General features: G+C 48.0%; 9 protein-coding genes across 9 annotated transcripts; 8 read left to right on the top strand and 1 right to left on the bottom strand.

Moving 5' to 3' along the window:
- Positions 1-53: 53 nt before the first annotated feature.
- UREG_03055 (uncharacterized protein) lies at positions 54-5205 on the top strand (the record flags this gene model as incomplete). Its single annotated transcript, XM_002543493.1, has 2 exons — positions 54-181; positions 249-5205. The coding sequence occupies 2 exons, from the start codon at positions 54-56 to the stop codon at positions 5203-5205; spliced, it is 5085 nt and encodes a 1694-aa protein (XP_002543539.1).
- Positions 5206-6019: 814 nt separating this feature from the next.
- Positions 6020-7957, top strand: UREG_03054 (uncharacterized protein; the record flags this gene model as incomplete). The annotated part of the gene is made up of 1 exon (XM_002543492.1): positions 6020-7957. The coding sequence occupies one exon, from the start codon at positions 6020-6022 to the stop codon at positions 7955-7957; it is 1938 nt and encodes a 645-aa protein (XP_002543538.1).
- Positions 7958-9260: 1303 nt separating this feature from the next.
- UREG_03053 (uncharacterized protein) lies at positions 9261-12275 on the top strand (the record flags this gene model as incomplete). The annotated part of the gene is made up of 1 exon (XM_002543491.1): positions 9261-12275. The coding sequence occupies one exon, from the start codon at positions 9261-9263 to the stop codon at positions 12273-12275; it is 3015 nt and encodes a 1004-aa protein (XP_002543537.1).
- Positions 12276-13614: 1339 nt separating this feature from the next.
- UREG_03052 (uncharacterized protein) lies at positions 13615-14924 on the top strand (the record flags this gene model as incomplete). Its single annotated transcript, XM_002543490.1, has 3 exons — positions 13615-13789; positions 13857-14236; positions 14304-14924. 3 exons carry the CDS (start codon positions 13615-13617, stop codon positions 14922-14924), a joined length of 1176 nt encoding a protein of 391 aa, XP_002543536.1.
- Positions 14925-20642: 5718 nt separating this feature from the next.
- On the top strand, positions 20643-21482 carry UREG_03051 (uncharacterized protein; the record flags this gene model as incomplete). Its single annotated transcript, XM_002543489.1, has 2 exons — positions 20643-20686; positions 20771-21482. 2 exons carry the CDS (start codon positions 20643-20645, stop codon positions 21480-21482), a joined length of 756 nt encoding a protein of 251 aa, XP_002543535.1.
- Positions 21483-21748: 266 nt separating this feature from the next.
- On the bottom strand, positions 21749-22698 carry UREG_03050 (proteasome component PRE5; the record flags this gene model as incomplete). Its single annotated transcript, XM_002543488.1, has 3 exons — positions 21749-22396; positions 22521-22596; positions 22661-22698. The coding sequence occupies 3 exons, from the start codon at positions 22696-22698 to the stop codon at positions 21749-21751; spliced, it is 762 nt and encodes a 253-aa protein (XP_002543534.1).
- A 501-nt stretch (positions 22699-23199) lies between these two features.
- UREG_03049 (uncharacterized protein) lies at positions 23200-23756 on the top strand (the record flags this gene model as incomplete). Its single annotated transcript, XM_002543487.1, has 3 exons — positions 23200-23238; positions 23318-23531; positions 23623-23756. 3 exons carry the CDS (start codon positions 23200-23202, stop codon positions 23754-23756), a joined length of 387 nt encoding a protein of 128 aa, XP_002543533.1.
- A 555-nt stretch (positions 23757-24311) lies between these two features.
- On the top strand, positions 24312-25702 carry UREG_03048 (uncharacterized protein; the record flags this gene model as incomplete). The annotated part of the gene is made up of 2 exons (XM_002543486.1): positions 24312-24360; positions 24411-25702. The coding sequence occupies 2 exons, from the start codon at positions 24312-24314 to the stop codon at positions 25700-25702; spliced, it is 1341 nt and encodes a 446-aa protein (XP_002543532.1).
- An 812-nt stretch (positions 25703-26514) lies between these two features.
- Positions 26515-27291, top strand: UREG_03047 (uncharacterized protein; the record flags this gene model as incomplete). Its single annotated transcript, XM_002543485.1, has 4 exons — positions 26515-26613; positions 26721-26981; positions 27046-27143; positions 27228-27291. The coding sequence occupies 4 exons, from the start codon at positions 26515-26517 to the stop codon at positions 27289-27291; spliced, it is 522 nt and encodes a 173-aa protein (XP_002543531.1).
- Positions 27292-27478: the final 187 nt, after the last annotated feature.

Raw genomic sequence — 27478 nt, 5'->3', positions numbered from 1 at the left:
TAACTCTTCAGCCTTTACCTAGCGGAGCTAGATCATTACCATGCGATACAGCTATGGCCGGCAATATTGACTTCAACGCCTTGAAGGCTCGGGCGATCGACTCTGGGGTCGACGAGGAGGCTGTGACGGTTAACACGCGTGCCTTGATAGATAAGGTATTGGCCAGATATTCAGGGGAATGGTATGAAGCTCTCCAGACTGCGTTTCCCCTTGTTTCCGTGTGCTCGCTTTCCTAACGTGCAATACAGGACTGTCCTCAGAGAGCTCCTTCAAAACGCCGCCGATGCCTCAGCCACGCAAGTTACGATAAAACTCGAAACCACACCTTCAACCACGGTGCCAGCGCCATCCATAGATGACGAAACTGGAGCCATCAAGCATGTCATATCGCACCATACACTGAAAAGCCTGATCCTCAAGAACAATGGTGTTCCTTTCAGTGCCAACGATTGGTCTCGGTTAAAACGGATCGCAGAGGGGAATCCGGATGAAACAAAGATCGGAGCCTTTGGCGTTGGGTTTTACAGTGTGTTCTCTGACTGCGAAGAACCTTTTGTGTCTTCCGGAAAAGATGCCATTGCTTTCTACTGGAAAGGGAATTCCCTATTCACTCGACGGCTGCAACTTCAGGAACAGGATTGTACTCCAGAAACTACTTTCGTCTTGGAGTATCGGAACACTACTACGCCTGTACCTGCACTTTTGACTCTATGCCAGTTCCTTGCAAGCAGTCTTACATTTATTGGAGTCGAACGCATAGAGTTGTGGTTAGATGGCTGGAATCTATTAAAGTTGGCGAAAAAGATTGCCCCCAAGATGAGCATCAGTATACCGAGGGATGTCCAGACAAAAACCTCTGAGGGTTTAATGAAAGTAAAGGATGTTACACGAGAGGTTGCCCAGATCGATGCCACTTGGATGTCTGCGATTGAATGGAAACCCCCTACAAATTCTTCCCGTTTCGAGGTAGCTCGGGGGGAAGATAACACGAGCTCGCTTCGGAGCTTTTTTTCTCGTTTGACTCGGGCCGCCGGTGGCAATTCCGCTATCAAGCCGTCAGAACACAACAAAGATTCCCAGGCTCTTTTGTCTGCGGACCTAATCTCAACCAGCTCATCCTCCGTATTTTTCCACATTAGCACTGCGCAAATACAGACCTCGGTAGGTCAGTCGTTTGGACAAGAATTGCTCCGCGCAACCAAAAAGCCGGCACCAAAGACTACTTCACTTGCAATACTAACCACTTCATACGCTTCTATGCAAACATCAACCGGGGCAGGCGAGTTGGTTGCTAAGCCTATCTTTGCTACAGTTTTGCCCTCCAAGTCCGGTAGGGTTTACATTGGATTTCCAACCCACCAGACCACTGGTTTGAGCGCTCACATATCGGCTCCCTCCATAATTCCGACCGTTGAACGAGAAAGCATTGATCTTAATGCTCGCTGGGTGCGTACATGGAATGCAGAGCTTTTACGGGCCGCCGGAATCGCATGCAGAATCGCCTGGGCTGCGGAAATGGTTACTGTCAAGGATCGAATTTCCTCACAAATGGCACGCGCCGGACGATCGGCACCCCGACTAGAGGATATTGAACCAATAGTTCCAGAAGCTGCCCATATCTGTAATCAATTTGTGTTCCGCGAATCTACGCCGGCCACCCAAGTTGGTCATATCATTGAGAACTCGTTCTGGACATGTAGCCAAAACGCGTACCTGGAACTGTTGTCGACTTGTGGAGTACTCGCGAGTTATAAAATCCGCCTTGCGCCGAAAAATTTAAGTTTTATGGACTCCATACCTGTTGTCCCAGACGCTCTTATGTCTCGGTCCAAGGAGTTTATAACCAGATTGATTGATTTCGGGCTTATCACTGACATTACCGTGTCCGACATCAAAAAGGAACTGGAATCGAAACCGCTAAGTTCTAACCAGCTCACCGAGTTTATTTCCTGGCTTTCAGAAAAGGCGACTAGTGCTGAATTTGACCGAGCCACAATCGGTACTTTGCTCGGTGTTGTGGTAGCGAACGACGAATCCAACGGAGTACCCTGTGGGCTCCTTTTGCTAAGGGATATAACCGAATTTCTCAACCCGTCTCGAATTCCAGCAGATTTACCAATGCCTCCATCTGTTATCCCCTTCAAGTACTCCAAAACTTTGCAGACTGACCAGCTTGTTGCTTTAGGCTGGCATGAGTTGCGGATGGACAATTGGATCAGCTGGCTAATTGATAGTGATGTCAAAGCTTTACTCCCGCAAGAGCAACGGATAACTCGCTCGGCGTCATTTTCAGCTCGCGTTTTGCCCGTCGTTTCAAAGCAATGGGACAACTTACCCCCACAGTCGAGGATGGCTGTCATAAGCCTACTTCAACAACATGCTGTTATACCAACACCGTCAGGGATGAAAAAGCCCTCCGAAGCCTATTTCCCTTCTGTACGTTTGTTTGAAGACCTCCCCGTAGTCAATGGTCTTGCCAATGTGAAAGAAAAAGTTTTGGTGGCTCTTGGAGTCCGGAAAACAGTTGATCTCAATGTTATTTTCGACCGGCTTCTCGGCGGCACCGGTGACACCAAAGAGAATAATTTTAATTCTCATAAGCCCCAGTGGAGTCATGTTGAGCTGATCAAATATCTCACCTCCGTTCGCAATGATATCCCAAACAGCGATATTGCAAAGCTGAAGCAGGCTAAAATATGCACAGCTGAGGCATCCACTACATCGAACAAGCGATACAGAGTGTGTGAACTCTTTGAACCAAAGGAATCACTAAGGGAATTATGCTTGCCCATGTTGTATTGGCCTGGACAGTACCCAGCTGGGGGCGCAGAAGCACGGTTCTTGACACTGTTGGGTCTCAGGAGCTTTCCTTCTGCTTCAGACCTGATTAAGCTGATTGCCCGAACAATACCTGATCAGAATCTCAACTTAAGAGATAAAGCTTTAGCTTATTTTATCAGTGCGCATGTGGCTAACGGATATGCGAATTTCGAATATGCGACGGTCGACATTCCCTTCCTTCCACTGGAGGATGGAACCCACGGGACTCCTACCCAATGTTTCACGGATAGGGGAGCTTCTCTTCTGGGGTTCAAGCTGATCAGAAAGGATCTCGAGCCTCATGCTTCTAAATTTGGAGTAAAACCGCATCCTCCAATTCAGGATTGTGTTAATATCCTGCTTCGAAAACCCCCTCAGTCTACAAAACAGGCCAAACAACTTTTTGGATATTTTGCTGGGCGGCTTGCTGAAATCAACACTTCGACACTCCATCGCATCGGCAGTGCGCCGATTGTCCCTTTGGCTCGCGAGCCTGCATTCAACGACAAACACCAGCAGCCCGCTTTGACCTATATTGCACCACGAGACTGTTACCTTGGTGAGAGTGATGACTACAGCAACATTTTTGATTTTGTGGATTTTAGCGCTGAAGCCAATCTATTTCTTCTCGCCTGTGGGTCCAAGAGGGAGCCCACCACCGTTGAACTTGCCAACATGCTCGTGAAAGATTCCGCTAAGATTGTTGCTCGGCTTCAAAGCCCAGACAAGTACTTGAAACTGTTGCGGGGTATTGCAGACAATATGGACCAGATCAGAAAAGATCGAAATCTATTTAAGGAAATGAAAAAGGCGGGTTTCCTACTTGCAAGCAAAGAACTGGCCGCGAAAGCGGGCAGTGGTACCGACGACCTGAATGATGAGGAGGAAATGCCGGTCAAAGAATGGCAGCTGAGCAGGGCTGCAGATGCTGTTATTGTTGATGATTATGCTAGCTTTAGCTTATTCAAGGAGAACATACTGGCTGCACCTCAGGAGGAGACCTTGGAAGACATGTACATTCAGCTTGGCACTCCGAATCTGAGCAGCATTGTTGTGGAAGATGTTCGGTGTGGCTATGCTGCCCCAGACCAGCGTACTGCCGCCAAGTTACAAAAACAGATATGCGAGCGAACGCGGATCTTTCTGCACGATCTTCCCAAAGAAGTGATAAAACACGATGCTAGATGGCTCGAGAATCACCTGACGATTCAGGTTGTGCAATCGATATCATTACGTCGCTCACTACGCGGGCGCAATGGTGGCCACGTTGAAAAACGGAATGCGGTTATATCGCAAAAGCAAAATAATTCAAATCCTATTTTGTGTATATCCCTAGGGGATGTCAACTTCTACCAAGTCAGCCAGGCTTTGGTCCACATCATTCTATTAAGACCCAAACTACATTCCACTCTCACGCTGGAAATGTTATTGAAAACAGATCTGCTTGAGCTTCGTCTTAGAGGCTACAACGTGGAGAGAATTCTTCGACAGAAGGCTGCAGCAGCAAAAATGGCGGAAAGCCAGCGGCAGCAGCAAATCAAGGATGAGCGAAAACTTCAAGAGGTTGAACAGGAGAGACGTCAGAGAGAGGGGAAAGAAGCTGTGGACGGAAATCCTCACCCCATGCCTGGCGTATTCCCTGATTTCATTTCGAATTCACTACCAAACCGGAGCGAGGATTCATCGCAGCCGCCTTCAACTAATGATCGAGGAATGGGCGGTTTTATCTCCGACCTTGGTCGCCGTTTTGGCTTAGACGAACTACTCCGAGGTAATACCACGGCCCTTGGAGATCGTACGCCTGATACACCTCCGCCTCCCTATCCAGGGAAAACGACCAACAATCCGGGTCCAGGCTGTCACGTCTCCCCTAGTATGCTCCGTCAAAATCTGGAAACAGCCATTACACGGTGTCGACCGCATGGACAAGCTCCAATTCAAAGTACAGGGCAAGTGACTCAGATTTCGGACGCAAAGTCGTACTGCGATGAACGCCCTGGTCATGATTTAGTTCATGCGAGCGATATAGCTGGAACATCCCTTCGATTATTCCTCCCTCGTTCGCACGAAGAGCCATCCGGGTTCTACAAGCAAAACGAAGTCGCTCTTAACAAATTTGCCGGCATTCTGCTCGATTGTATCAGCATCTTCGGGGTTCGAAAAGATAGTGTCAGTATTTTCTCCGAGCCAAACGGCAAGACTATCGCCTTCAACTATCGGGGAAGCATATTCTGTAATTATCACTATTTTCAACAACTGCACTTCGCTAAAGTCCTGGAAGGTAATCGAGCGGACACACTGGTGTATTGGTGGACAATTTTCTGTCATGAACTCGCCCATAACCTTGTACAGGCCCATAACTCCGAGCACAGCTATTATACGTGAGCTACCCCCTCCTGTTGTTATTTTTGGTTTTGGTTTTCGGGGTTTTTGCTAACAAGAATTTCATTTTTATAGTGAAAGTTTTGTAATGGAGTACTTTTCTGGAGTAGCAGCGAAATTACAGTCTTATCGAGCGATTGGTTGATTTTTGGGAAGGAATGTTGGCTCATTGAGGATTTACTGGTTTTCCGCAATCCGTGCCACAAGGCGATAGAGCTTCTGAGATACCCCTGAATAATCACGCAACTAGGTATATTAGATGTTGGATAGGTTACGGAGAAGGTTGGCGTTTAACAATTTAGCCAGATGGCAACTGTCAGCAATTAGCAATAATTATTGGGCTTTGACGTCTTCTAATAACTATACTAGAGTGTCTAGGATCTATTTCAGCGTTGAGGATTTTGATGCAGAGCCGGGACTACTGCGGTTTCACGGCTTGCACCATGGAAAGTGTGGCACGACAATTGGGCTTGCTATTCCTGATGTCTGCACTTTCTGACCTTCGAGATGCAGGCAGGGCGCAGCTTCCCTTCTACCGAAAATACTGCATATATTAAGGCATGAGAGAATCGCTTTCTTTTGGCGTGATGGCCTCCTACCATTGCCGGGCTTGAGAGCTAACATTTATAATATACTGCCATATATTTTACTTGTCGTTTACCCTACACCTATCTGCTGTTCAAAGCCTCCCTCGGGCCTGTATTAAGTTTATTTTTTGTTTCAGCTTTTCTTCCTATTCGACAAACTACTTGACTTCTGTCCGTTTACAAACATTTACGACTACGGACGCCAGCTCGCGACGGTTCGAAAGGACAAAATGTCTCTCAACCTAAATCCTCGGCGGGTCAAGATTCTATATCTTGCATCATGCGAAGGAGAAAGCCTTGTTCCGTTGCTGAGGCGTGAGCTTCCCGCGCTTGTTGAAGTATGGCATCCAGAGACATATCTAGACTTCGAAGATATCGTCAACCACTGTTTGGCATATGATGCCATCGTGACGGGCCCAGGGCCTCACCACCGAGCTGTAGGAGGCATTATATTCCATCTTTGGCGTGTTGAGAAGCCACTCCTCGGATTTGGTAAAAGCTTTCACCCCTTCGTTATCCTGCATGGCGGCGAATCGGAGCTCTTTGCGGACCCAGTACCTCGCACGAGAACAATATTTAAGCATTCCGCAACCGATATCTTCACGAACATCAAGGAGTTTGCGATGACGATCACACAAACGGCTTCGGATGCCAAAATACGACACCCGATGGAAGAGCCGGATGCAGATACCGACCACCCCGAGCGCTGGGAGCCGAGCAGTCAATGCCCAAACCTTGTTCCTCTTGCGTGGTGTCCATTGCCAGAAAGCAACAGTTCAAAGTTGATGGCCGCCCGCCACAAGTCGAAACCTCTTTGGGCCGTCCAACTTTGCATAGAAACCTCTAAATCTTGGAAAATTGTGGATTCTATTTTGAAAAACTGGTGGGAAGCTGTCAAGCCGCATATCAGTCTATGTCCGACCGGAATGTTTGTGGACACGAGGAAGAACAAGGTTGCTCGTGGGCTACGCAAGTGGTGCGCCCCGTTTAACAAGGTGTTATACCGGGTCATGAAGCTCGAAAATCTAGAATCTGAATCGATATGTGAAGTGATGGGTGTGCCAAATTCGCAAAACTTTCTTATCAAAACTCCGAGATATAGTATTATCCCTGTGGTTAGCGACGGATCGTGGACGCTCGAATATTCCGTCATGGGAGGCGTTGCACTTGTTAGAAAAGCCGCACAGCCCAAATCCGGCCCCGTGCAGGAAGACGCGTGGGACGCTATTGGCGTTGAGATTTTCGATGCTCTGAGATTCGTTATAGACCGAAGTAAGGCCACCGGTGGCCATCCAGAAATACCATTTTGGGGCGGCTTCTTGGGATTTTTCTCGTACGAAATGTGCATTGACAAATGGGAAATCAACGTCAAGCCCACTCACGATGAGGAATACGACGCGGTTTTCTTGTGGACAGAGAGAAGCATAGTAATCAACAATGAAACGGGAGAGATCTTCATTCAGTCCATTCGCAGGTCAGATGACGAATGGCTCGATTCAACGGCGCGCCGACTCGTGGAGTTTTCAAAGCATCCAGGTTTAAACAACATTCTCTTCAAACTTACGGGAACTTCGCAAACACCTGCAGAGAGAGCGAACAATATCCTCCGGATGAAGTACTCTCAGGATGAATTGACAAACATGGTGGTGGAACACTCGGAAATTGTAACTCCCAATAAGGCCCGGTACACTCAAAAAATCTCACGATGCAAGCAATATCTTGAGGCTAGCAACCCCGGCGAACTTCATCTGGCCGACCAGACAGTGATCAAGCTACCAGCCTGTAAGGATGACGGGTGGTTAAAGCTGCGGGCCTGGATATTGTACAAACAGCTCGCTAAGTTGGCTCCGGGCCCTTATAGTGCATATGTTGGTCTGGAAAAGGTCAGGGTCATCAGCAGCTCCCTCGAGAGACACATTCAGTGGGATAGAGCCCATAAAGTGGAAGTGAAACCCGCAGAATCTAGTGGAGCAAAGGCTGATGATCCTCATCTCAAAGCCCTCAGCGACTCATTTGAAAGACTCACAACGGCTGTAGCTTCAGATCACGAAAACATAAACCAGCAGCGGGGAAATGGAGCGCGGAAAGGAGGTTCAGGAAGATCAAACGACAACACTGGTTCCCATGTCTACAGCAGAGAAATCGGGTCAAAAGATGGCAAAGACTGAAGAGGACACTAGTTGCCCGAATGAAGGTATCTGGAAGCTCCGCGGATCTCTCCCTCTAGTTTCAATGGCTAGCGAAGAGAGACACGGCTGTACAATTCTAAAAAGTGTGGAACGGCAACCACGGAGCGTCTATTCGGGAGTCGTTGGATATCTAGATATTGGGGGCGGCGGAGAATTCTGCGCTCTCTCGCGCGCGGCTTTTAGCTGGTTTGAGGGAGACAAGCGCCAACAAGTGTGGCGGATTGGAGCTGGTGCCCAAGTGTCGACTGCAGCCACTCCAGAAAGGATTTGGGCTGAATTTCAAGCCAATTTGCACACTGTGCTGCAGGTTTTTCAACCGCGGTCTGAGGTCAGCGCGGGGGGTGAAGCGAAGAATCCTAACTTGAAGCCATTGTTTGAATCAGGCCATTCTGTTGGAAGAGGCTCGCCGCTGTCCACAGCTCCTCCAGGTTCCAATGAGGACCGGCAGAATAGCAGGTCCAACCGGAAAGTCAAGAGGAAAAGCGAAAAATGAAGGGTTGCTCTGATGCCTTTTTATACATTCAAACCCACGCCGTTGGAAGTAGTTTGTTTCGCGATTTTTGAAGACTCGAGGCATGTATTCTTATCTTAATTGAAGCTGTTCTGCGTGAAGGCTGCTCCGTTGAAGAGTCTGTCTGGAAAGATATCTGTAGACACAGCATGCGAGATAGATATTAAGATACATTCTGTTAACTTGCGATGTTGCCAGACGTTGTTGCTGAAGAAGCCTGCAAAAGTCAAATTGTACTAACAATCGTAGAACTTATCTTTCTCCCTCGCCCACTGCCGCAGGTTCTGGCACAACATTAGAAGCCCTGTTCATTGTGCAGTCTGCAAACAATCACTGCTGGGGACTGCTGTGGAGAGAGAGTGGTCGTTGGGCACTTGGTGTTCCCCTCATCTTCTGGATGAGCAGCCCACTCTGCTCTTTGCGGCTTTCTCTCTTCCTTGCGCAAACGGTTATTTTCTTCACCAGAAGTGCATGTTACGGCCTCTTTAATCCATCCAAGCAGGCGTCTTATCGGCCTGAAGCTTGCAAATACGCGGAATCTCCCGTCACTGTGGCCGAACACGCCCATTTGGTCAGATGAGGTGCTGAGTCCAGCCAGTCCCGCAGCTCGCTATATATTTCCAAACTCCTCTCTGCATCCGGCTTCTTTCTCTATCTTCTTTTGATATTTTTTCCAACGTGTCCTATCAAGAGTACGGACTCAGTCTACTACGATTCAGCTGCCCGACCTACTCTCTTTTGATCGATTCCACCCAGTGACGAGGACGTGAGATGGAGATCTTCTGCCGCAATATCCCTGAGCAAGTCCAGGATAAGCATCTAAAACGAGAATTTACTCCGGTGCTTGCGAAATTCGGAATTACCACGTTTACTTGTCGGAGAGCAGCAAAGAAAAATGCTTTCCTTACCATCCTTGATCTCCACAAGGCCCAGAAACTCCTGGATGTGCATGGGCAAGATGAGGAGAGAAAAAGGAAGCCAGCCATACTGCTGAAGCTGTTTAATCAGCCGATTTATCTGGTAAAGGCACGAAACGAGCCGGACGAGTTTGCCCTCCGTGCGATGAAGTTTGAAGAAGAAAAACGGCGACTTGCGGAGCAGAGAAGACCAGTGTTTCAGGTGACGATGAACGGAACATTTATCCCTCGAGCCCCAGCGTCCGATGCTGGCAGTACTGGCAGCGGTTCCGCTACAAGTACTCGTGCCAATCGACCCAAGTCTTTCAACGTCAACACGATGTCTTGTGGCTATTGGGACTATCAACTTGGGCACCCGGTCTTCGTGGAGGTGTATCGATGCCCAGGGTTTGGAAAGGTGGTCTTCGGCAAATCATTATTTCGAGTCACGATGACGAATGTTGCTCCATTGACTGACTACTATCTGGAGTTTGCGTACTCGATCATCCGAAGTGTACACATCGGCACAGCCCAGCAAGCATCCCTGACACTTTTAACTAATACCGCCCCGAGATTTTACATATCTGATCCCCTGGAAAAAATGAAAGCTCAAACAGCGAAGGCGATGAAGAAATATATTCCGACTAGGCGAAGAGTGGGACACTTTGGCGGGGATCACGACGGAGCTTCGGGTATCTGTTTCACGTATCGATTCGAACTACTTGACAGCCGAGATATCTCTGCTATTCGAAATCTTCATGGTCTTGAGCATGTTCCGCCGATTGGCAGATGGGTCGACCGGCGCGTGGCCTGCAGCGATTCTTTCAGCCTGGTCAAGGCACACTTTGAGTACTACCTAGAAGGCTGGCCGATTTCATTCATACTGAAGTTCCAAATCGCGAAGTTTGTTTGGAACGGAGATATTAGTCCTACGAGAATGTTGCGATTTTACCCTTGCATTAAACAATTGGCAGGCATTCATGGGGACGAAATTGTCGCCGAAGGCCTCAACAAGATGATTTCCAGCCTAGAATACCCTAGTCCTGATACACATGAGAGAGACGTCGATATCAACGCCTTGGAAGAGTTGTTGCTGGAGAAGATTGAAAGAGTACTCTCCCAAAACGAAGCAAGTCGGAATCTTACACATCCCAACAACGTTAAAGTCAACAGAACGCAGGTTACTCCTAGCGGAATATACCTTTACGGTCCAAATATTGAAACGAAGAACCGTGTTCTGCGTCAATATGATAACCACATCAACCACTTTCTTCGCGTTGAATTTGTGGATGAGCATGGCGACCGTGTTTATTATGACCCTCAGGCGTCACTGGAGGAGATATTTTACCAGCGCTTCAAAGGTGTTTTAAAAAACGGAATCCAAATCGGTGGACGCCGTTTCAGCTTCCTTGGCTTTTCCCATTCCTCTCTACGAAGCCAAACTTGCTGGTTTGTGGCGCCCTTTATAACGAATACTGGTGAGCGATTTGATGTGGAAAGTATCATTCAGGGGCTTGGATCGTTTGATCATATTTATTCTCCGTCAAAACTGGCAGCGAGGATTGGGCAAACGTTCTCAGAGACTCAATCTTCCATTAAAATCCCTGAAGATGCTGTTTACTTTGATGAGCCTGATATCAAGCGGAATGGACGGGTGTTTAGTGATGGAGTTGGGACAATGTCCCCGTCAATTATGTATAAGATTTGGAAAGAATACGCTCTTCGGGAAAGGGTCAAGCCCACGATATTTCAGATACGCTTTGCCGGTAATTCTCTGCCCTCAACTTTTCCGTGTTATCCCACGGCTAATACTGTCTTTTGCATCATTCTAGGGGCCAAAGGCATGGTATCGCTCGATTCCCGATTAAAAGGAGATCAATTGAAGTTAAGGGAATCTATGATCAAATTTAAAGCTAAAGGCGCTTTCAATATCGAAATCTGTGGATCTGGAACCCGGGCTCTACCATTCTATCTAAATGCACAGCTTATCAAAGTATTGGAAGATTTGGGTGTCAGACCAAGTGCTTTCATAGATCTTCAGACCGATGAGATCGATCGCCTACGCTCGGTTGAAAAATCCGTCATCAAGGCGGGACAATTCTTAGAGCAGACCAATATCGCACAGGGCGTACGTCTCCCTTGGCTCATTCAAGTTATACGTGGGCTCGAACTTCACCATGACCAAGATCCATTCTTGCGCTCAGTTATCCAACTGGCCGTGTTTCTCAAAATGCGCGACCTAAAGTATCGAGCACGTATCAGAGTGCCAAATGCAGTCACACTTTACGGTATCATGGATGAATCCGGATATCTGAAAGAAGGAGAAATTTTCTGCACATTCCTAACCGAAGGCGGTGTCCGTGAAATTCTCGTCCGTGATCGCATTATAGTCACGCGCTCGCCTGCTTTGCATCCTGGGGACGTCCAGTTTGCCAACGCCGTTGATGTGCCGGCTACATCGCCGTTGCGCAAGTTGCATAATTGCGTTGTTTTCAGCCAACATGGACAGCGTGATCTACCGAGTATGTTAAGCGGAGGCGATCTGGATGGCGACCTTTATAACATTATTTACGACGAGCGCTTAATGCCACGGCGTACAATTGAGCCTGCAGATTATCCTAGAGTTGAGGAGAAGCTACTTAATCGTCGTGTCGTTAGAGATGACATTATCGACTTTTTCGTTACTTTTATGGAGCAAGACCAGTTGGGGCGCATCGCAACTATACACCAAGCTCTTGCAGATCAAAAGATCGAAGGCACTTTGGATCAAGATTGTTTGCTCCTTGCGGAACTACATTCAACCGCAGTGGACTTTTCTAAAAGTGGCATTCCGGTAAGCGTTTATTTGGTTTACGACCCCGAATATGGAAAAACCCGAGCCCTTGCCTAAATTCCTGCTATCCTCTACATTTTTTATGAACTCGAGCCTCTGGAAGCTAGGATAATCCCAACCTAGAATTTCCTTGCGTTTATCTTTTTAGAATACTGAGGAGCGATGATCCAAATCTAGAGACCCGAGCGGTGGACTTTTCCCCATCCTTCTGGTCTACTATAGGGCTTCTATTGATCTTTTGATTTCGATTATAGGTTGATTTGACTCGAATTCCACGGCATCCACGCTACTATCCCGACTTCATGGCGCCAAACCCGCGCATTCGCGTTGCGGATAATGTTGAGGTTGTCGAGGAAGCTGAATATTTGCTCGATGAAGATGATGACGATGATGAAGGGCGGCGCAGAAGTTACTACAAAAGCAATAGGATTCTTGGGGTATTGTACCGCAACATTGACGAGCAAGAGTTCTTGGATCAGCTCCGAAGATCGAGCAAGCTTATTCGAAGCGACAGCACGGTACTTCGCGGTATTTGGGATTATGTAGCAAGCGAAACGGCAGGGTTCCAGTGGGACCATCTCATGGACGAGGGCCGCAAGGCAAAGGAGATGTATGGCAACTCTATCTCTTGTAATCCGATCAGTTGAAAGTTACTGGCTAACCTCCAATATCTATAGTTACGAGGACAATCTCCGGGAAATCATGCAGCAGTACTCCAAAACGCCCTGGAAGAGTTCTCTTACGGAGGTTGAAGTCTTTGTCGGATCCATCCTTGGACAGAACAGCAAACAGACTCGTCGTGACAAAGAAGCATCTCGAGCTATGCGGGATGGTATATTATCCCAAAACCCAAACCTCGACAGCTATTTAACGGGTTATACTAACTGCTTTATCTTATAGACTACCAAGAACTCGTCAATTTTACCATTGACATGATCGTTGACCGCGGATCCGGCGGAGGAGATGCTCTCGAACGCTCGATTGCTTGTTTCTGTTGCGCTTTGCGTGACAATGAGCCTCGAATAAGGAATCGAAATAAGGAAGTGCTCAGGAGCTTCAAATGGATAGCGGCAATGGTGTGCCTGCAGGAAGTTGATAAATTCCAGCGGACAACACTCTTTTAGGGTCCCCTAGGGAGTCAGGTATTGCTTGTGCTATCAAACGGGGCAAATAGCGCGGGGATAGATGTATTGGGAGCATGTGTGGGCGGTCATTTGAAGCGCTTTTTGCAGGCCTTTGGCTTCTGGATACAATTGTACTACGGAGTAGAGAAAGATGCAACCTAAATGATATTCATACTCATTCGACTGAACTTTTGACCCCTGACTTGCCGCGGCAATGACGTCACGCCTGCAAACAAATCAAACATCCCCCAAAGTCGACATCTTCTTTCAAAATGGCAGATATCAAGCCGTATCAACCCCCAGCAGGGAGCGGGCCTTGGGCATACCCTACTGTTCATTCTCGTCTTTTAGAGATGGAGCCCTCTCCGGACGTGGCTTTGGAGGAAATAACATGGCATTCCCCGCATCACATCCAGATGATGGGTGGCTTCATCCACTCCAACAACAGTACACGAGCGCCTGCCCATTTGCAATTCCTTCGTTCAGCCCAACACCTCACTAACGATTGGTTTAGTTCTTTTTTACTTTGCAGAATCGCCCTTTTTCGATCCTACCTCTAACAATGCCTCCCTCGCCCTGCAGGCCATGCATAACGAGAACTTCCGACCCTTCATCGAGACACGCGAAGCATTTGAAGGAAGGTTGAAGACTATGCAAGGGCTCGAGTTCATTGTTGCGCGCGATCCGCTCCTGGAGGTTGCAGCCGCGAATACTGCGGCCGTTGCGCGTGGTGAACAGCCCAAGGAAGCGTCAAACGTATGGGTGATCAGGAAGCAGATGAGGAGGCGAGGGATCGGGGGGCAAGACGATGTGCAGATTCTAGCGACATATTTTGTTGTGGGGGACTCGGTGTTTATGGCCCCGTCGGTGTGGAGCGTGGTTGGGAGGAGAATGGTGCGTGATCTCAGATTTTCTCCCCGTTCGCGCAAAGTCGGATGCTGACTGATGAATGTGATTGCAGCTCTCGACTGTCACTTCTCTAACAAAGGTTCTCTCCACGGCATCTCCCCTCCTCACATTCTCCCCGTCCTACGGCACAGCTACCGCCCACACGTCCCAAAAATCCCTAGAACCATCGCAACCCGGCCAACAATCCACCCAGCAGAGCAAAGAAACGACGCCATTGCCCGACCTCCAACAAACCCCTGGAGATAAAACAGCATCCAAATCTTCCTTCACATCCACATCAACCTCTGCCGCGCTCAATGCCTCCGCTTTACAAGACGCCCGAAACTTTGCAGAAACACTCAACCTCCTCGCCCGCTACGGAGACGAGTACATAGACGAAACGCCACTGGTTGGCGAACCAGGTTCCTTCATATTCACCAAAACCGCAGCGCCTGCACAGGAGCAGCTGTCTGTGACCGCACGTGAACATGCGCCAAGGCAGAATATTCAATCTGTCGCAGGCACCCCTGCACCACCTGGGCCTGGGAGACCTGGTACCCCTTCTTCCCGATCGGTTAACATGCAATCAGATGCCTTGAAGGGAAAGGTAGAAAAGCACAATGATAAACCCACGACAGCTGCAAAGGATAAGGGTAAAAAGAAGAAAGCTAAAGCCGGATCACTCAGTCAATAATCCGCGGCGGAGATCCTTGTCCTTGTTTTTGGATACGGTGCCCGGAGCAGGCGTTGGCGAGCTATTAAAAACACGGCGTTGGGTTTATATTCTGTGGTGAATTTGCTTTGATCCTTACCATAGTTCAAAGTATACATACTGAGTGATCCGTGGTAAACCGCTATGGATCCTGCTTCAATACCTCTCGCATTCTATCCGCTAGTCAAGTGACTACAATTAGTCACTGCTAAACAACCCTTCCGTACAGATCATTACGCTCACTCATTCTGGATGCCTTCGCGATGGACACTATCTTGCAAACTCTGCTCCAAGCCAGGCAAACACCCACTTAACCACCCACCCTGATTTCAAAACTTTATCAACCGCTGGTCGCTCTCCGGCCAGAAGGCCAGTATCCTTTTTAACAAGTCCAAGATGACAACAGTTTCCTCTTTGTCAAACACCCCCCACTCCACGCTTCCAAGTGGTTCACCGATTGTAACTACGTGCAACATTCGTGTTGACTAACACCGAATTTGAGAGAACATGGTAGGATAAAGCATCAAAGGCAAGATATGGCCGAAGTGACTGTTCTAAAGCGGCCTGCTGTGAAAACTCGAGGGGCTGCGGATGATTGCAGTTGTTGAGCCCCTATATGGGACGTACTTCCGGGAAAAGACCATATTCAAATCGCCCTCGACTGCGGAATCAACATATAGATGCTCTGGAGGCCAACCTGCAAGAAATCCCGAGTCAAAAGTGATATAACTAACTAACTAGTTAGTCGGAACGCCGTATTCCATCTATTCCGTTCATCGTTACAGATTCCATGCAGCAACTTTCCCACCTCAATTCAGTTACTGCTTCTCAGTGCTCTTCAGATAAGGCGCGCCGAACCCCTCACGTCGTTGCTACTTTGTTTCATGGAGTGGGCCATTCAATTCCTTGCCAGAGTGCTTATCCGCTTAGCTCCCCGGCGCTGGCTGTGAATCTTTGCAAGTATCTCGACGGCGAGCAAACCCTATCAAACAAGATACCCCCGGTTCGATCTTCCTTTATGAAAATTTGGAAGCCTGGGTGCCTACACAGACGCTCTGAGCTCTCGTGGCTGGTCTCAGGAGTAATTATAGTGAAGCTCGTCATGGAGCTTGGTTGACTTTGGTAGGACTTGCTTCGTCGATATTCCCGGCAGCCTCGACATCCTGAAGCACTGTTTTACTGTTCTGGGCTCATATAAAGTCAGTGGCTGTTTGCCTAATGCCGAAGAATAATTCCAGTTTATAATCACATATGATACATTTTTACGGCTTCTAATGGATTTTAATTAGCTGGAAAAATGAATAACCGTAAGACTTCGTTCTTTGAGGCTTCCGAATTCTAGGATTTACTGGCGTGATGGAGATGTAAAGGTAATAGTTTTGCATTCTATTATAGAGAATTCAAAGCAAACAGGGTTTGAAGTGCAGTGATAATAATTCAAAAAACTTTGTTGATTGTGGTTTGGATTTAAGATGCATGAATTCAGTCAACAGCTTGTATTTCTTATCGATCCAATTCAATCCCGTCTTCTGCCTTTTGCCAGCCTATCGTATATCGCCATGTTGAAGAGGATAACGACAGACCGATGGTAACCGTAATCTTTCATTATTGTCCAGTTAGTAGAAGGCGCATAGATGCTGACCAGCAAAACCATGACATACATTGTTCAAAATGGTTTAAAGCTGGTGGCCATATTTTGTCTTCGTATCCAGAGCTCGTCCATTCATATCCTCGCGTCAAGTTTCAACCGCAAGCCTCAGCGATCCATCCACTTCTGCTTCACATATGTAGTTAGCGGGAATTTTCAAAATGCAGGGCTGCAATGACGTACAAAACTCGAAATCCCGATAATATGGGTGGCAGCCTTTGTGCGTTAGATTAGAGGCCCAGTTGACTTGTATCCGTGGGGAATTTTATTGCACGGCCGATTTAATTGCGTCTGTGATAGTCGTTAGTTTAACTTCCATACGTGACGGGCGTACTTAAAATCCAATCTTCGTAATACGCGACCGATATTCGTAAGCAGTAGTATGGTGAATCCCACCCGTAACTAAATTCGGTGTTGCATAGTTTATCCGTTTTGTTGACAACTAGTAACGGTGAGGAAAAGCGATGAATAGGCAAAAGCAGGTAGTAAGGTTTGGACTCACATATATGCAGGACTTGTCAGTATGCTAAGTACCAACTCCCACATTGACTGGCGTAACCACCAGCGAACCGAAAATGGAACCCCCAGTACACCCACTAAGAAAGTCCGTCGCCCCATGAAAATGTAAAAATAGCGAGTCCCGGTTTAACCCCAAGCCACTACAGCGGCTAGCCCCGAAGCCCTGGCAACCCAGGAACCTGCCTGTTGAGCCAAAAAAAATATCAGCCCAAACCCTTGCAATGGCTAGCCCGAAGACCTGCCTGTCCTAGCCTTTCGGCCCGGAGCATCGCAAGGGGCTAGCTCCCAAAATCTACCAGCCGAAGGACCTGCCTGTCTAGTCCGCAACTCCAAGACTTTCGTCAGAGTCTCCAGCCCAAAACACTGTAGTTGCCGTCCGAGTCCGTGCCCCCGAAACTTCACAAGGGGCTAGCCCGAAGGCCTGACAAACCCAAGAACCTGCCTGCCTTAGCCCTCAGGCCCAGGACGACTGCAACGGCTAGCCCGAAGGCCTGACAACCCAAGAACCTGCCTGTCGAGCCTTTCGACTCAGAACATCGCAATTGGCTAGCCCGAAGACCTGCCTGTCTGCGCAGAACATTGCGATGGCTAGCTCTCAAATCTGTCAGCCGGAGGACCTGCCTGTCGAGCCTTTCGACTCCAGAACATTGCAATCGGCTAGCTCCCAAATCTGTCAGCCGGAGGACCTGCCTGTTGAGCCCGTTAAGACCCAAACCCTCGCAAAGTCGGCTAAACCGAAGACTGCCAAGCCCACTCATTTAATTTGCAACCTTTTCTCCGCCCACTGAAGAGTTCCTTCACAGCCGCTGGTGATGCCTTCATAATGCCCACTGAAAATGCCCTCATAGTGCCCACTGATAACGCCCTCAGAATGCCCACTGGTAATGCCCTCAGAATACCCACTGGTAATGCCCTCAAAACGCCCACTGAAGAAAGGCCCTGCGGTACAGGGAACGGCTGTGTTGTTGTAGGCTAGGGAGCGCGGCACAATCGCAAAAATGAAATAAGATGGGCCAACCACACAACAATATTGGTATAAAGACAGATGAAATTATATGTAGAGTGAAAAGAGGGTATAGTGAGGAGGGAGAGTGATGACAAAAAGAGATACGAATCAAGAAGAAGTCAAGCTGAGACGGGAAGAGCTGGCTAGGAGAGGAAGATGGGAAAGAAAAAGTTGAGGAGAGAAAAGAAAAGACGAGGTTGGAGGGGGGAAGCGGACGAATTTATGTTGAATGGAGCCATATATCGCCGCTTCCTCTTTCGACTTCCTTCCTAAAGAGTAACAGCACTAGGGGGCAATACTCCTTCCCTGTGAGGAAATTCGAAGCTGCGGAACCCCAATGCGGTTTAGTTAACATCTCAAGCCTACTAGAATAGGTAGGTACGTCTAGACAATGTTGGAAACTTGGTCATTCGAGCGCACGAAGGCAGGCACGACAACAGGTGATTACCCAAAGGAGAAGAGTACAAACAAAAAGGGAAGGTTGAGGTCCGTTTGCTGGTCGCCGGATTATCAAAAGTCCGGCGCCGAACGTTGCGCCAAGCTAAACTTAGTCTAGCTGGTTATTACTAACTGGACAGATGACGACCAACATGCTTCCAAAGGTTGCCACATCAAGAAGGGCCTTTACTTCACACCAATCATCCTCTAAAACTCGGTTACTTTCAGACAACTTGGGGGTGCATAAGACGGATTCCAGACACCGAAGCAAGTCTACTATACAATTTACATACGCACATCATCAGATAACAGAAAGTGACCTCCAACCGAAGAGTTATATTGGCTTGCTTAGCTTCACCATATGGCTACTGGTCCTTAGCACCACGTAGAGGTGCAAGCCTCGCTAAGGTACCGTACACAGGGCCCGTACGGCTAGGCGTGCAAGTGCTGGTGCTGGTGCTGCTAGGAAAAGAAAGAGATCCTCTTTACATACCTAATTCTGCAGGGAAAGTCCTGCCAACCCCCCCTCCGCTTCCTCCTCTGCAACCTCAGCTTCAAGAGCCCGTATTTTCTCTTTTGCTCGCTGGAGCTCCCGCTCCGCTTCTCTCACCACGGCTTTGAGCCGCTCGATCTCTATCTTCTATTTCACAGAAGCTAACATTACTATATTGGTTGCTACAGCGGGCCAGCGTCAAACTCACCTTCGCTTCCCGAGAATTCCTTTTCTTTGCAACCCTCTTCTCCTTTGTGTTCTTTCTCTTCCTCTTCTTCTTTCCGACTTGGGAGTTGTCTGCGGGAGGTTGGATGGCTTTATTATCGTCCTGCTTATAGTATTGGAGACTTGCGTCCAATTCTGAATTTCAGTAGGGGCTCTTACCTTTGATGCCACTATTAAGAAACTCCTATCAACACCAACCTTTAATCTCAAGGGGTTAGGACGGGCTCACTTACTTTTTTTCGGGATGTGACGATGAAGAGGAAAGGAAGAGGGAAGAAGGGAGGTTAAGTAGTGAGAAAGGTGGGTGGCGGGGTTAGGGTCCCGAAGAGGAATGAGCGATTGAGAGGAATTGGAAGGAGCTACTACCCTCTTCGGTCCTATCTTGGCCCTAGGTAGTTTTCCCTGTGACGATACCCCTAATGGACCGGTCTGTTCAGGTTTTTCAAGGCTTCATACGCTGGGCGACCTTGAAGGATGGTTAAGGTGATTATTTTGACGTATGGAACTAGTTACTCGGGCCCGTCTTGTGTGTTTTTACGGGTGAGCAAAGGTTTGCAATCACTGCATCGATAATATTGCAAGGCTCGCAATGGTGATTCGAACAGTTATAGCCTCCTGAAAGAAAAGTGCCCTACCCCTGAGGATCAATCAATGGACTGTTGCCGCCTTCAGCTTCTAGTCTATTTCTCGAGTTAGACAAAGAATAATCTGGTGAGACTGGGAATGTTCAAGAATAGTGGGTGATTACTGGCACTTGTCTTCCATGCGCAAAAGTATACAATGTTTCTAGATGGTTTAGGACACAAAACATTCGACAGAACAGGAGGATTCTAGTACATGCTTTCAAACCTTTGAGGAATCTCTCCCTTGATTTTCGAAGGTTCTACCTCCCTGATCTTGATGTGGCATTCTAGATCCTCTAATATGCATTGGGGGGAGATGATAAACAAAGGATTACATACTATAAAGGGTGGTGAAAAATCCATTAGAATCTATCTTAACAAAGAGAATTCAGTAACTAAGTCCAGGCATGATGAATATTTAACCCGCCGCCAGTACCATCTCCAATGTGGGCAATAGAAACTTTGCCGGAATTCACTGGTCGGATCAAAGCTTATATTCTTCTTCACATTCATATATTTGGGGATATAAATATCGGTAGCTTTGCGATTTGCAAGTCTACAGCTACATCTACTCAAGACTTTCACCATCTAGTTATACTTCCAACGAGACAAGGCAAGAAGAGGGGCAACCGCAAATTGCACTCAGACTCGCGCAACCTCCAAAGCAACAAGCCATCTCAACAACCCCCATTCTTAAATCGCCTTCGGAGAACCAGAAGATTACCAACAGAATCTTATATCGTTCACCATGACAATCCCCATGGAGCAAAAGCGCCCCGTTGTCTGTGTCTTGTAAGCTTCAGACTACCCCTCATTGCTGGTCCCGCCCTTCTTCCCAGGCAGATACAGAACTAACATACAGCGACCTCAATACAGTTGCGGCTCCAAGCCCGGAAACAACCCTGCATATATCGCTGCGGCGCGTACCCTTGCCGAAATATTCCACAGAGAAAATATCACCCTCGTCTATGGCGGTGGCACATCCGGCATCATGGGTGAAATAGCACGGACCTTGGTATCTCTCGCCGGTCCCGAGGCCGTCCATGGTGTCATTCCTTCCGCGTTGGTCAGGGTTGAAAAGGGCTACAATGCCAGTGCAATGCTAGCAGGAAACGGTAACCGCCAGGAGGAAAAGCTAAGCAAGGAACCCGAACGCATCATCCCGCAGTCTTCTTCAACGGAGAAGGTGAACCTGGAGTATGGCATCACCACCATCGTTCCTGACATGCATACCCGGAAACGCGTGATGGCGGAGAAAGTGATGGCCGGTGGTCCTGGGTCCGGGTTTGTGGCTCTCCCTGGTGGCTTTGGGACTTTGGAAGAGGCGATGGAGATAATCACGTGGAATCAATTGGGTATTCATAGTCGGGGAATCGTCCTGCTCAACATTGACGGGTATTGGGACGGGATCATGAAATGGGTCGAGCAGAGCGTGAAGGAGACGTTCATTACTGAGGCGAATAGTAAGATCTTGGTGGAGTGCAAAGATGCGGAACATGTACTGCAGGCGCTCAAACAGTACAAGTTGAGCGAAGGAAGATATACCTTGGAGTGGGAGGGACCAAGAGAAGAGGTGAAGCCGCAGTGATCGAAAGCGCGCGACAAGGATATGAACTCATGATGACGACCACAAACAGCGAATGGGATTTTTTATAGATTTATTGGTAGAGAAGTTCGGATTCTTCTTCGTAAATTTAATGGATCTCGCGATTGGATGGATTTGGAGTTTGTTCTGGGTCTCATCTAGTGAATAGTCTTCAATTAAATCGGCTAAAGCACGATCTACTCTTCCGTAGCTAAACCCCAAACAGACATAACACGATAGGGATAAACTGGTAAGCGCAAATTCTTGAATCAAGAGTCCACGTCCATCGATTCTCCCTCTTGGGGTTCCGTAGTGGAAGGGACGGCTTCTCCTGCACTGACTTCTAAGAATGAGGTAACCTCTTGACCGTCATATACCTTGAAAGTCTCTGTTTTCCCTTTCGCTGCGCCCGTACCAACTCCGGTAACACCAACCGTGGTATTGTCGATCGTTAACTCTTTGTCTTGGGACAAACTCTCCTTCAAGGCCTTCAGAGCGTGGTTAATGAGCTGATCCCGCCCACAGTCCGCAAATTCATCCAAATGTTTCTCCAAGTATGTCCGTGCCATTTGGCTTCTTGCTCCAATTGCGCACGCAAGCATTTCCTGTGTCATACCAGAGGGCTGAAATTCGAACAGATGTGGTCCGGCCTCGTCCACCCCAGCTACCAATAATCCTACACCATACGGTCTTTTCCCGTAATGCTGCGTATTCGTCTGGGCGCGGTCGCCAATCCGACTAACAATGCGTTCTATGGGAATAGGGCGGCCATATGTCATCTTTGAGGACAAGGATTGTTGTTTCATGAAGTTGGACAGGACACGGGCGTCGGAAGCTAACCCCGCAATGGCGATTCCCATATGTGAATCAATGGCGATAACTTTTTTTTGGTATGACGACAGCTCTTCAGCGTTTCTCTGTTGCAATGTCAGAGTTGGTCGACGGAAAGTTGGAGTCGGATATTGTGTAAGGGGGAGGCGTAAGTGTTGGGGCTGTTGAACATGCCTTGAGCGCAGCTAAGACTGCATGTGTTTTGCTAACAATCCCAACCACCACCGATCCTTGCTTGACAGCTTCTTGCGCATATTCGACTTGAAATATTCTTCCTTGTGGCGAGCTATAAGTGTGCCAGCTAGGTTAGCATTCACAGTGAGCATGGTCTAGCCGCGAGCTTCACATACAATGTGACCGAGTCGTTGTCGTAGTTGTTTCGGAACATGTTGAACAGATCAGTTCAAACGTGGATTCAAGCAAAAGGGAATCCAAGCGTTGTGGGAGTGCTACTTGAGGCTTAGAATTGCACAAGGTATAGCTATTTTGAGTGAGGAGGGCGGCTTGAATGATGCTCACCCAGGCAGAGAGAGAGGACGACGTGCCCAACATAGCTCTTATCCACCTTTGGATTAGCGTATTCTCAAATAACTAAACTTTATTTCAGGTCTGAGGTTGTTAGTTACATAAGCATGGCCTGTCAAGCAAGTAAGCCGATGATGCTGCGGTTGCAATGGCGGCTACCTGGGGCTGACGTTGAATTACCTGGCCGAGTGCACGAGCTTTGAGGTCTGCACGCGAATTTATAGAGACCTTTGATTGTGACCCGAGTCTGTTTTTCCTAGCTAATAACCCCCAGCTGCCTTCAAATCAGCGTTTCGGCGCAAGCCTACCTGAATCTCCAGCCGCTCAACCCCTCCAGTAGCTCACCCATACTCGTCACGGCATCATGACGCCCGGTTTAAAAACCATCATTTCTCTCTCGTTTGTACGTGCGGATTATCTTATTTATAGTTTTATTTGTGCTTTTTGGCATCGATATATTTGCTAACAAATGTCTCTCCTAGGTTCTTGCGATCGGCTTCCTTCTCGTCATCCTTTCAGCGGCATTATGGCATAACTACCTCCCACTTCTAGTTGTTGCAACATATGTGATTGCTCCACTACCAAATTGGATCTGTGGTCGCTGCGCGAATCCGGATGATTTTATGGAAGCACCCGGCAGCGGTGTGGTCGATTTTGGACGCTGGCTTACCGGGTTCTTCGTGGTTATGGGAATTGGTATGTAACTTGTTATTGCACCCCGGGAGAGCAGAGTTGTAGCTGCCGTTGATCCTTCATCGATGGATGTTAACAAGCCTTGTCCGTATAGCCCTACCGGCGCTCTTGGCACATAGTGGTGCAATTCAGGTTCCCGCGATGGTTATGTCTGTCATAGGGGGTCTCCTAATATACGGCACGATAATCAGCTTTTCGATGTTTTTCCAGGAACAAGAAGAGTTTTAAGCGTTTTAGACTGGCATCTTCCACCTCGCACCTACTTCCGTACGATTACGATATGGCAGTTTCAGTGTTTGCTTTCGAGTTGGCGTAAATGGTGTTATTCACTTTGATCTCCCTTTGAGCGGTTCTATTCGGGATGTCGCGACCTATTTTATTCGACGAACCTTGCGAAGTGTTGTCTGTTAATTTGTCATGCTACTTGGCTCCTCCAAGGGCTGTAGGTTGGACGGGAATTTCGTGAAACTGTATTGCATCCCCATGCCATTTCACAGTTGTATGGTAGCTTTTGGTGTATATTAGTGTTCCATCAGTTTATTTTACGGCTTCTAATGGGAATCCGACTTACCCTTTCATCTCTAGATATTGTGGTGGTGACATTCAGATCCACGTGATCACGTGTTGGATCCATGGATATCTCGAGGGAGAACGCGACGGGCCAAGTTTTATCCCAGGTCCCAATCTATTTACGAGGATAATTTAACTATCTGTCATATTTCAAAGTCGCATTCTGCGCTTTCAAGCTGAGCCGCCATGCTATAAGGCGAGCATTGTTCGACTATGAAAGTGTGGTCCGGAAGCGTCTCCGCCGGGTCGTTATTGTTGGATGGTATGGACTGGTCGTTCGTACATATTAGAACTAACTGACTTTCTTGCCAGGCATCTGTCTAGTTGATCCATCTTCAAGCGGACAATGCAAGATATCGAAGGCCAAGCTCTCCGTTCGCTCCCTGGTCGACCCGACCCTTATCCCGTTGTTCGCCCTCACAGGACCTGTACTGGAAGTTCACGTCTCAAATGCCTTCGCTAGAGACTGGATTATTAGCAAAGTCTTGAGAAACATAGCTTCGGACCCAACCTTTTTTCTGGACGATGACTTCTGCACGACGAAGCAATGTCCGGTCGGCATTTTGTTGGTCGTCGAGCATGCACGAAATATTGCGAATATACGGAGAGTAACCGATATCCTTATATATGGCACTTTATCGTTGGCTGCTTCCCGTCCACCACAAGCACAAGCTGCGCCCATAAAGGAACTACGACTTCATGCGGCTCCAATATGTTCCGCTCTTATCCCAAAAGCCAATTCACTCCTTTCGCCGTCACTTACAGCAGACTCTGACAACACCGAGACTGCCGAATATGCCGAATTCCTTTCAGATCCGTTTGCTCCCAGCCCAAAACGAAAGCGCATAGATACACTTTTTGAGGCCGCGAATGAATATCACAACAAAGTGCGACGAAAGGGCATGATTGCAGTTTCCGAGTATATGGAAAAGAGTAGAGAAGTATCGCCAATGGTTCAATTCCCCTATCTGAAAATGAAACGGGAATCACAGAACGATGCAAATGCGATTCCTAGCGCTCAATCGGGTCACGAGAAGCGGCGACTTAGTACAGCCGGTGGTGTGAATTCCAGCTTGTCAAGGCAAATCTCTGCGGCACCTCGCTTGCGCTCAGCGAGTGTATCAAGTCGGAAGCTTACCCCTTTATTGTCAGCTCCAGTAAAACCACCGCCGATACTAGATAATGCTTCTGCTGAGACTACAGTATCCACGAACAAAGCTCTCTTAACTCGAACTATATTGACTTGTTTACGTTTATATGGTTATCATCGAACGACAAACGCAGCTCGAGCAAAAGTAGAATCTACGTCCGATGCAACCACGACCACGAAGAATCCGACCACGGAGCCACTACAATCTACTGCGGAGGCTGAAGAAGAAGATGAATTCAAGACGATGTATCACGCAACCTATCGCGCATCAACATTTGCGCTGCGAAAATATCTCAATACCAAATGTCCTGTGCCCGCAACTAAATCAGGATTTGACGCCTCATCTACTAAACCTTTGGAGGTAGGCACAATAGCCGTGCCGGTGCTTGACAAGGAGAAAGCCACTGACGTCGTCGACGCGGTGTTGAAAATCTTCTGTGAAGAACCTGGATAGAGTGATACGCATATATTGAAGTGGCTAGATGCTAGGGACTATGTAATGAACGATTTATGACTTATGATTTTGAACAATGATGCCCTAATAGGGCTTTTCAAGAAGATCATGTTCGAAAAGCTGCGATTACTTCTCAAAAGGATGTCCTCATGCGAGTAATGTAATTGTCCACCCAACGATCCCGGCCACCCCAATGATCCAATCACTTTGGTTGTGAGGAGCTGGGCCTAGTGGATGTATAATTAGAACATGGAACGAGCTACAAGTGAGAAATAGTATATAGATGAACCACCAGATGTGGTCAAAGATATATGGGCATTGATTGATGGGGCTCATTAGGGAAAGCAATATAGATTTTGTAACAGTGAACAACTCCGGCGAGTGGGATCTAAGTATGTCCTACCCATCCGTTAGCTATGCTGTTGATTCCCATCACGGTGACGCCTTGTCATCATGTCCATGTGCCAGCGGGCTTAAGGAGCTTGTATGTTAGTTACGGAAGTATATACGGAGTACGGAGTACGGAGTAGAGGTAACGAAATCAGGGCTTGGCGCTGTGGTGGGCTGGTCTAGTCACTAGCCCCAGTGACAGCCATGCCGGGTCACGTTCAACCACCACTGGATAATTCGGGCAGCTCGGGGCTGACATCAGCGCTTCCTCCAACAACGAGAGCTTGCATCAGAAGTGAATCGTGTACCATCGCATTGAAGTGATTAGTCCCCAACATCCCCTCCCTCTCTGGGCTATTGCACGTTTGACTAACCCTACAGCCCTCTAAATCAGGAATCCTCTGTATCCCCAGCCCCAAACCATGGATGACTCGGACACTCGCCTGTTCCGTTTCTCTAAGCCGAGATGGCTGAACAGCGCCAACGCTCGTTCTGCCGGAGTCTACTCCTCTGGTGCTCTGGTGCGTATTATATCTATTGACGTTTGCGGACACGCCGTTTTCGTTCAGCGCTCCCTGTGGATTACCGCCGTGTCAGATTCTAGACTCTAACCGCTACAACTGGACAGTTCTCCCTCGGATTCTTCTTCCTCATCGACGCCGCCGCCTTCTCACACAGCTCCAAAAATGGTTCCGTCGTTCATGTCAAATTTGTCGACTGGATCCCTGGTATATGTTCGTCGCTGGGGATGCTGGTCATCAACTCGATCGAAAAGTCCCGCTTAACCGCCGATAACCTGAGCTATTTTGGAAGCGGGGTAGCATGGAAAGTGAGATTTGTGCTATTTCTGGGGTTTGCGCTGCTAGCAGGTGGTCTTGCAGGAAGTGTGGTATGTTAGGCCCGACCTGCTTGCACGGAGTTGGGAGAGATAGCTCAACTGACTCGATTTCTAGACGGTAATGGTACTCAAGTATCTGCTCAAAGGGTATCCGCTTCAGACACTTTATTTCGGAATTGCAAATGTGATTGCGAATGGGTTCATCATGATCAGGTAAGGTTTTCAGGGTGGCTCCGCCCTGTTTAACGTACTCGCTTTGAGTGACTGGGAAAGGAAGCTAATATCAATTTCATATAGCTCTGTGGTGCTCTGGATTTCACAAAACATGGAGGACGATTACACATACAGTCTTGCTCTCTGAAACCGAGGATAACGGCTTCCACTATTTCCCCAGCCCTTATACCAATGTATTGGAATTTCTACCGTATTGCTTACGACTTTGTGTTTTCCAAACACGTCTCATTTATATCCAGCTATTGTTATCGCTGTCCTTCCACTCGGAGCATTGGGTGTTCAGTGGCGTTCTCGATTTAGGATTGTACGGTTTG

Source organism: Uncinocarpus reesii, genomic scaffold (genome assembly GCF_000003515.1).
Source record: "Uncinocarpus reesii 1704 scaffold_2 genomic scaffold, whole genome shotgun sequence".
NCBI lineage: Eukaryota > Fungi > Ascomycota > Eurotiomycetes > Onygenales > Onygenaceae > Uncinocarpus > Uncinocarpus reesii.
The sequence above is the reverse complement of the archived record's forward strand: the minus strand, read 5'-3'. Positions and strand labels throughout refer to the sequence as shown.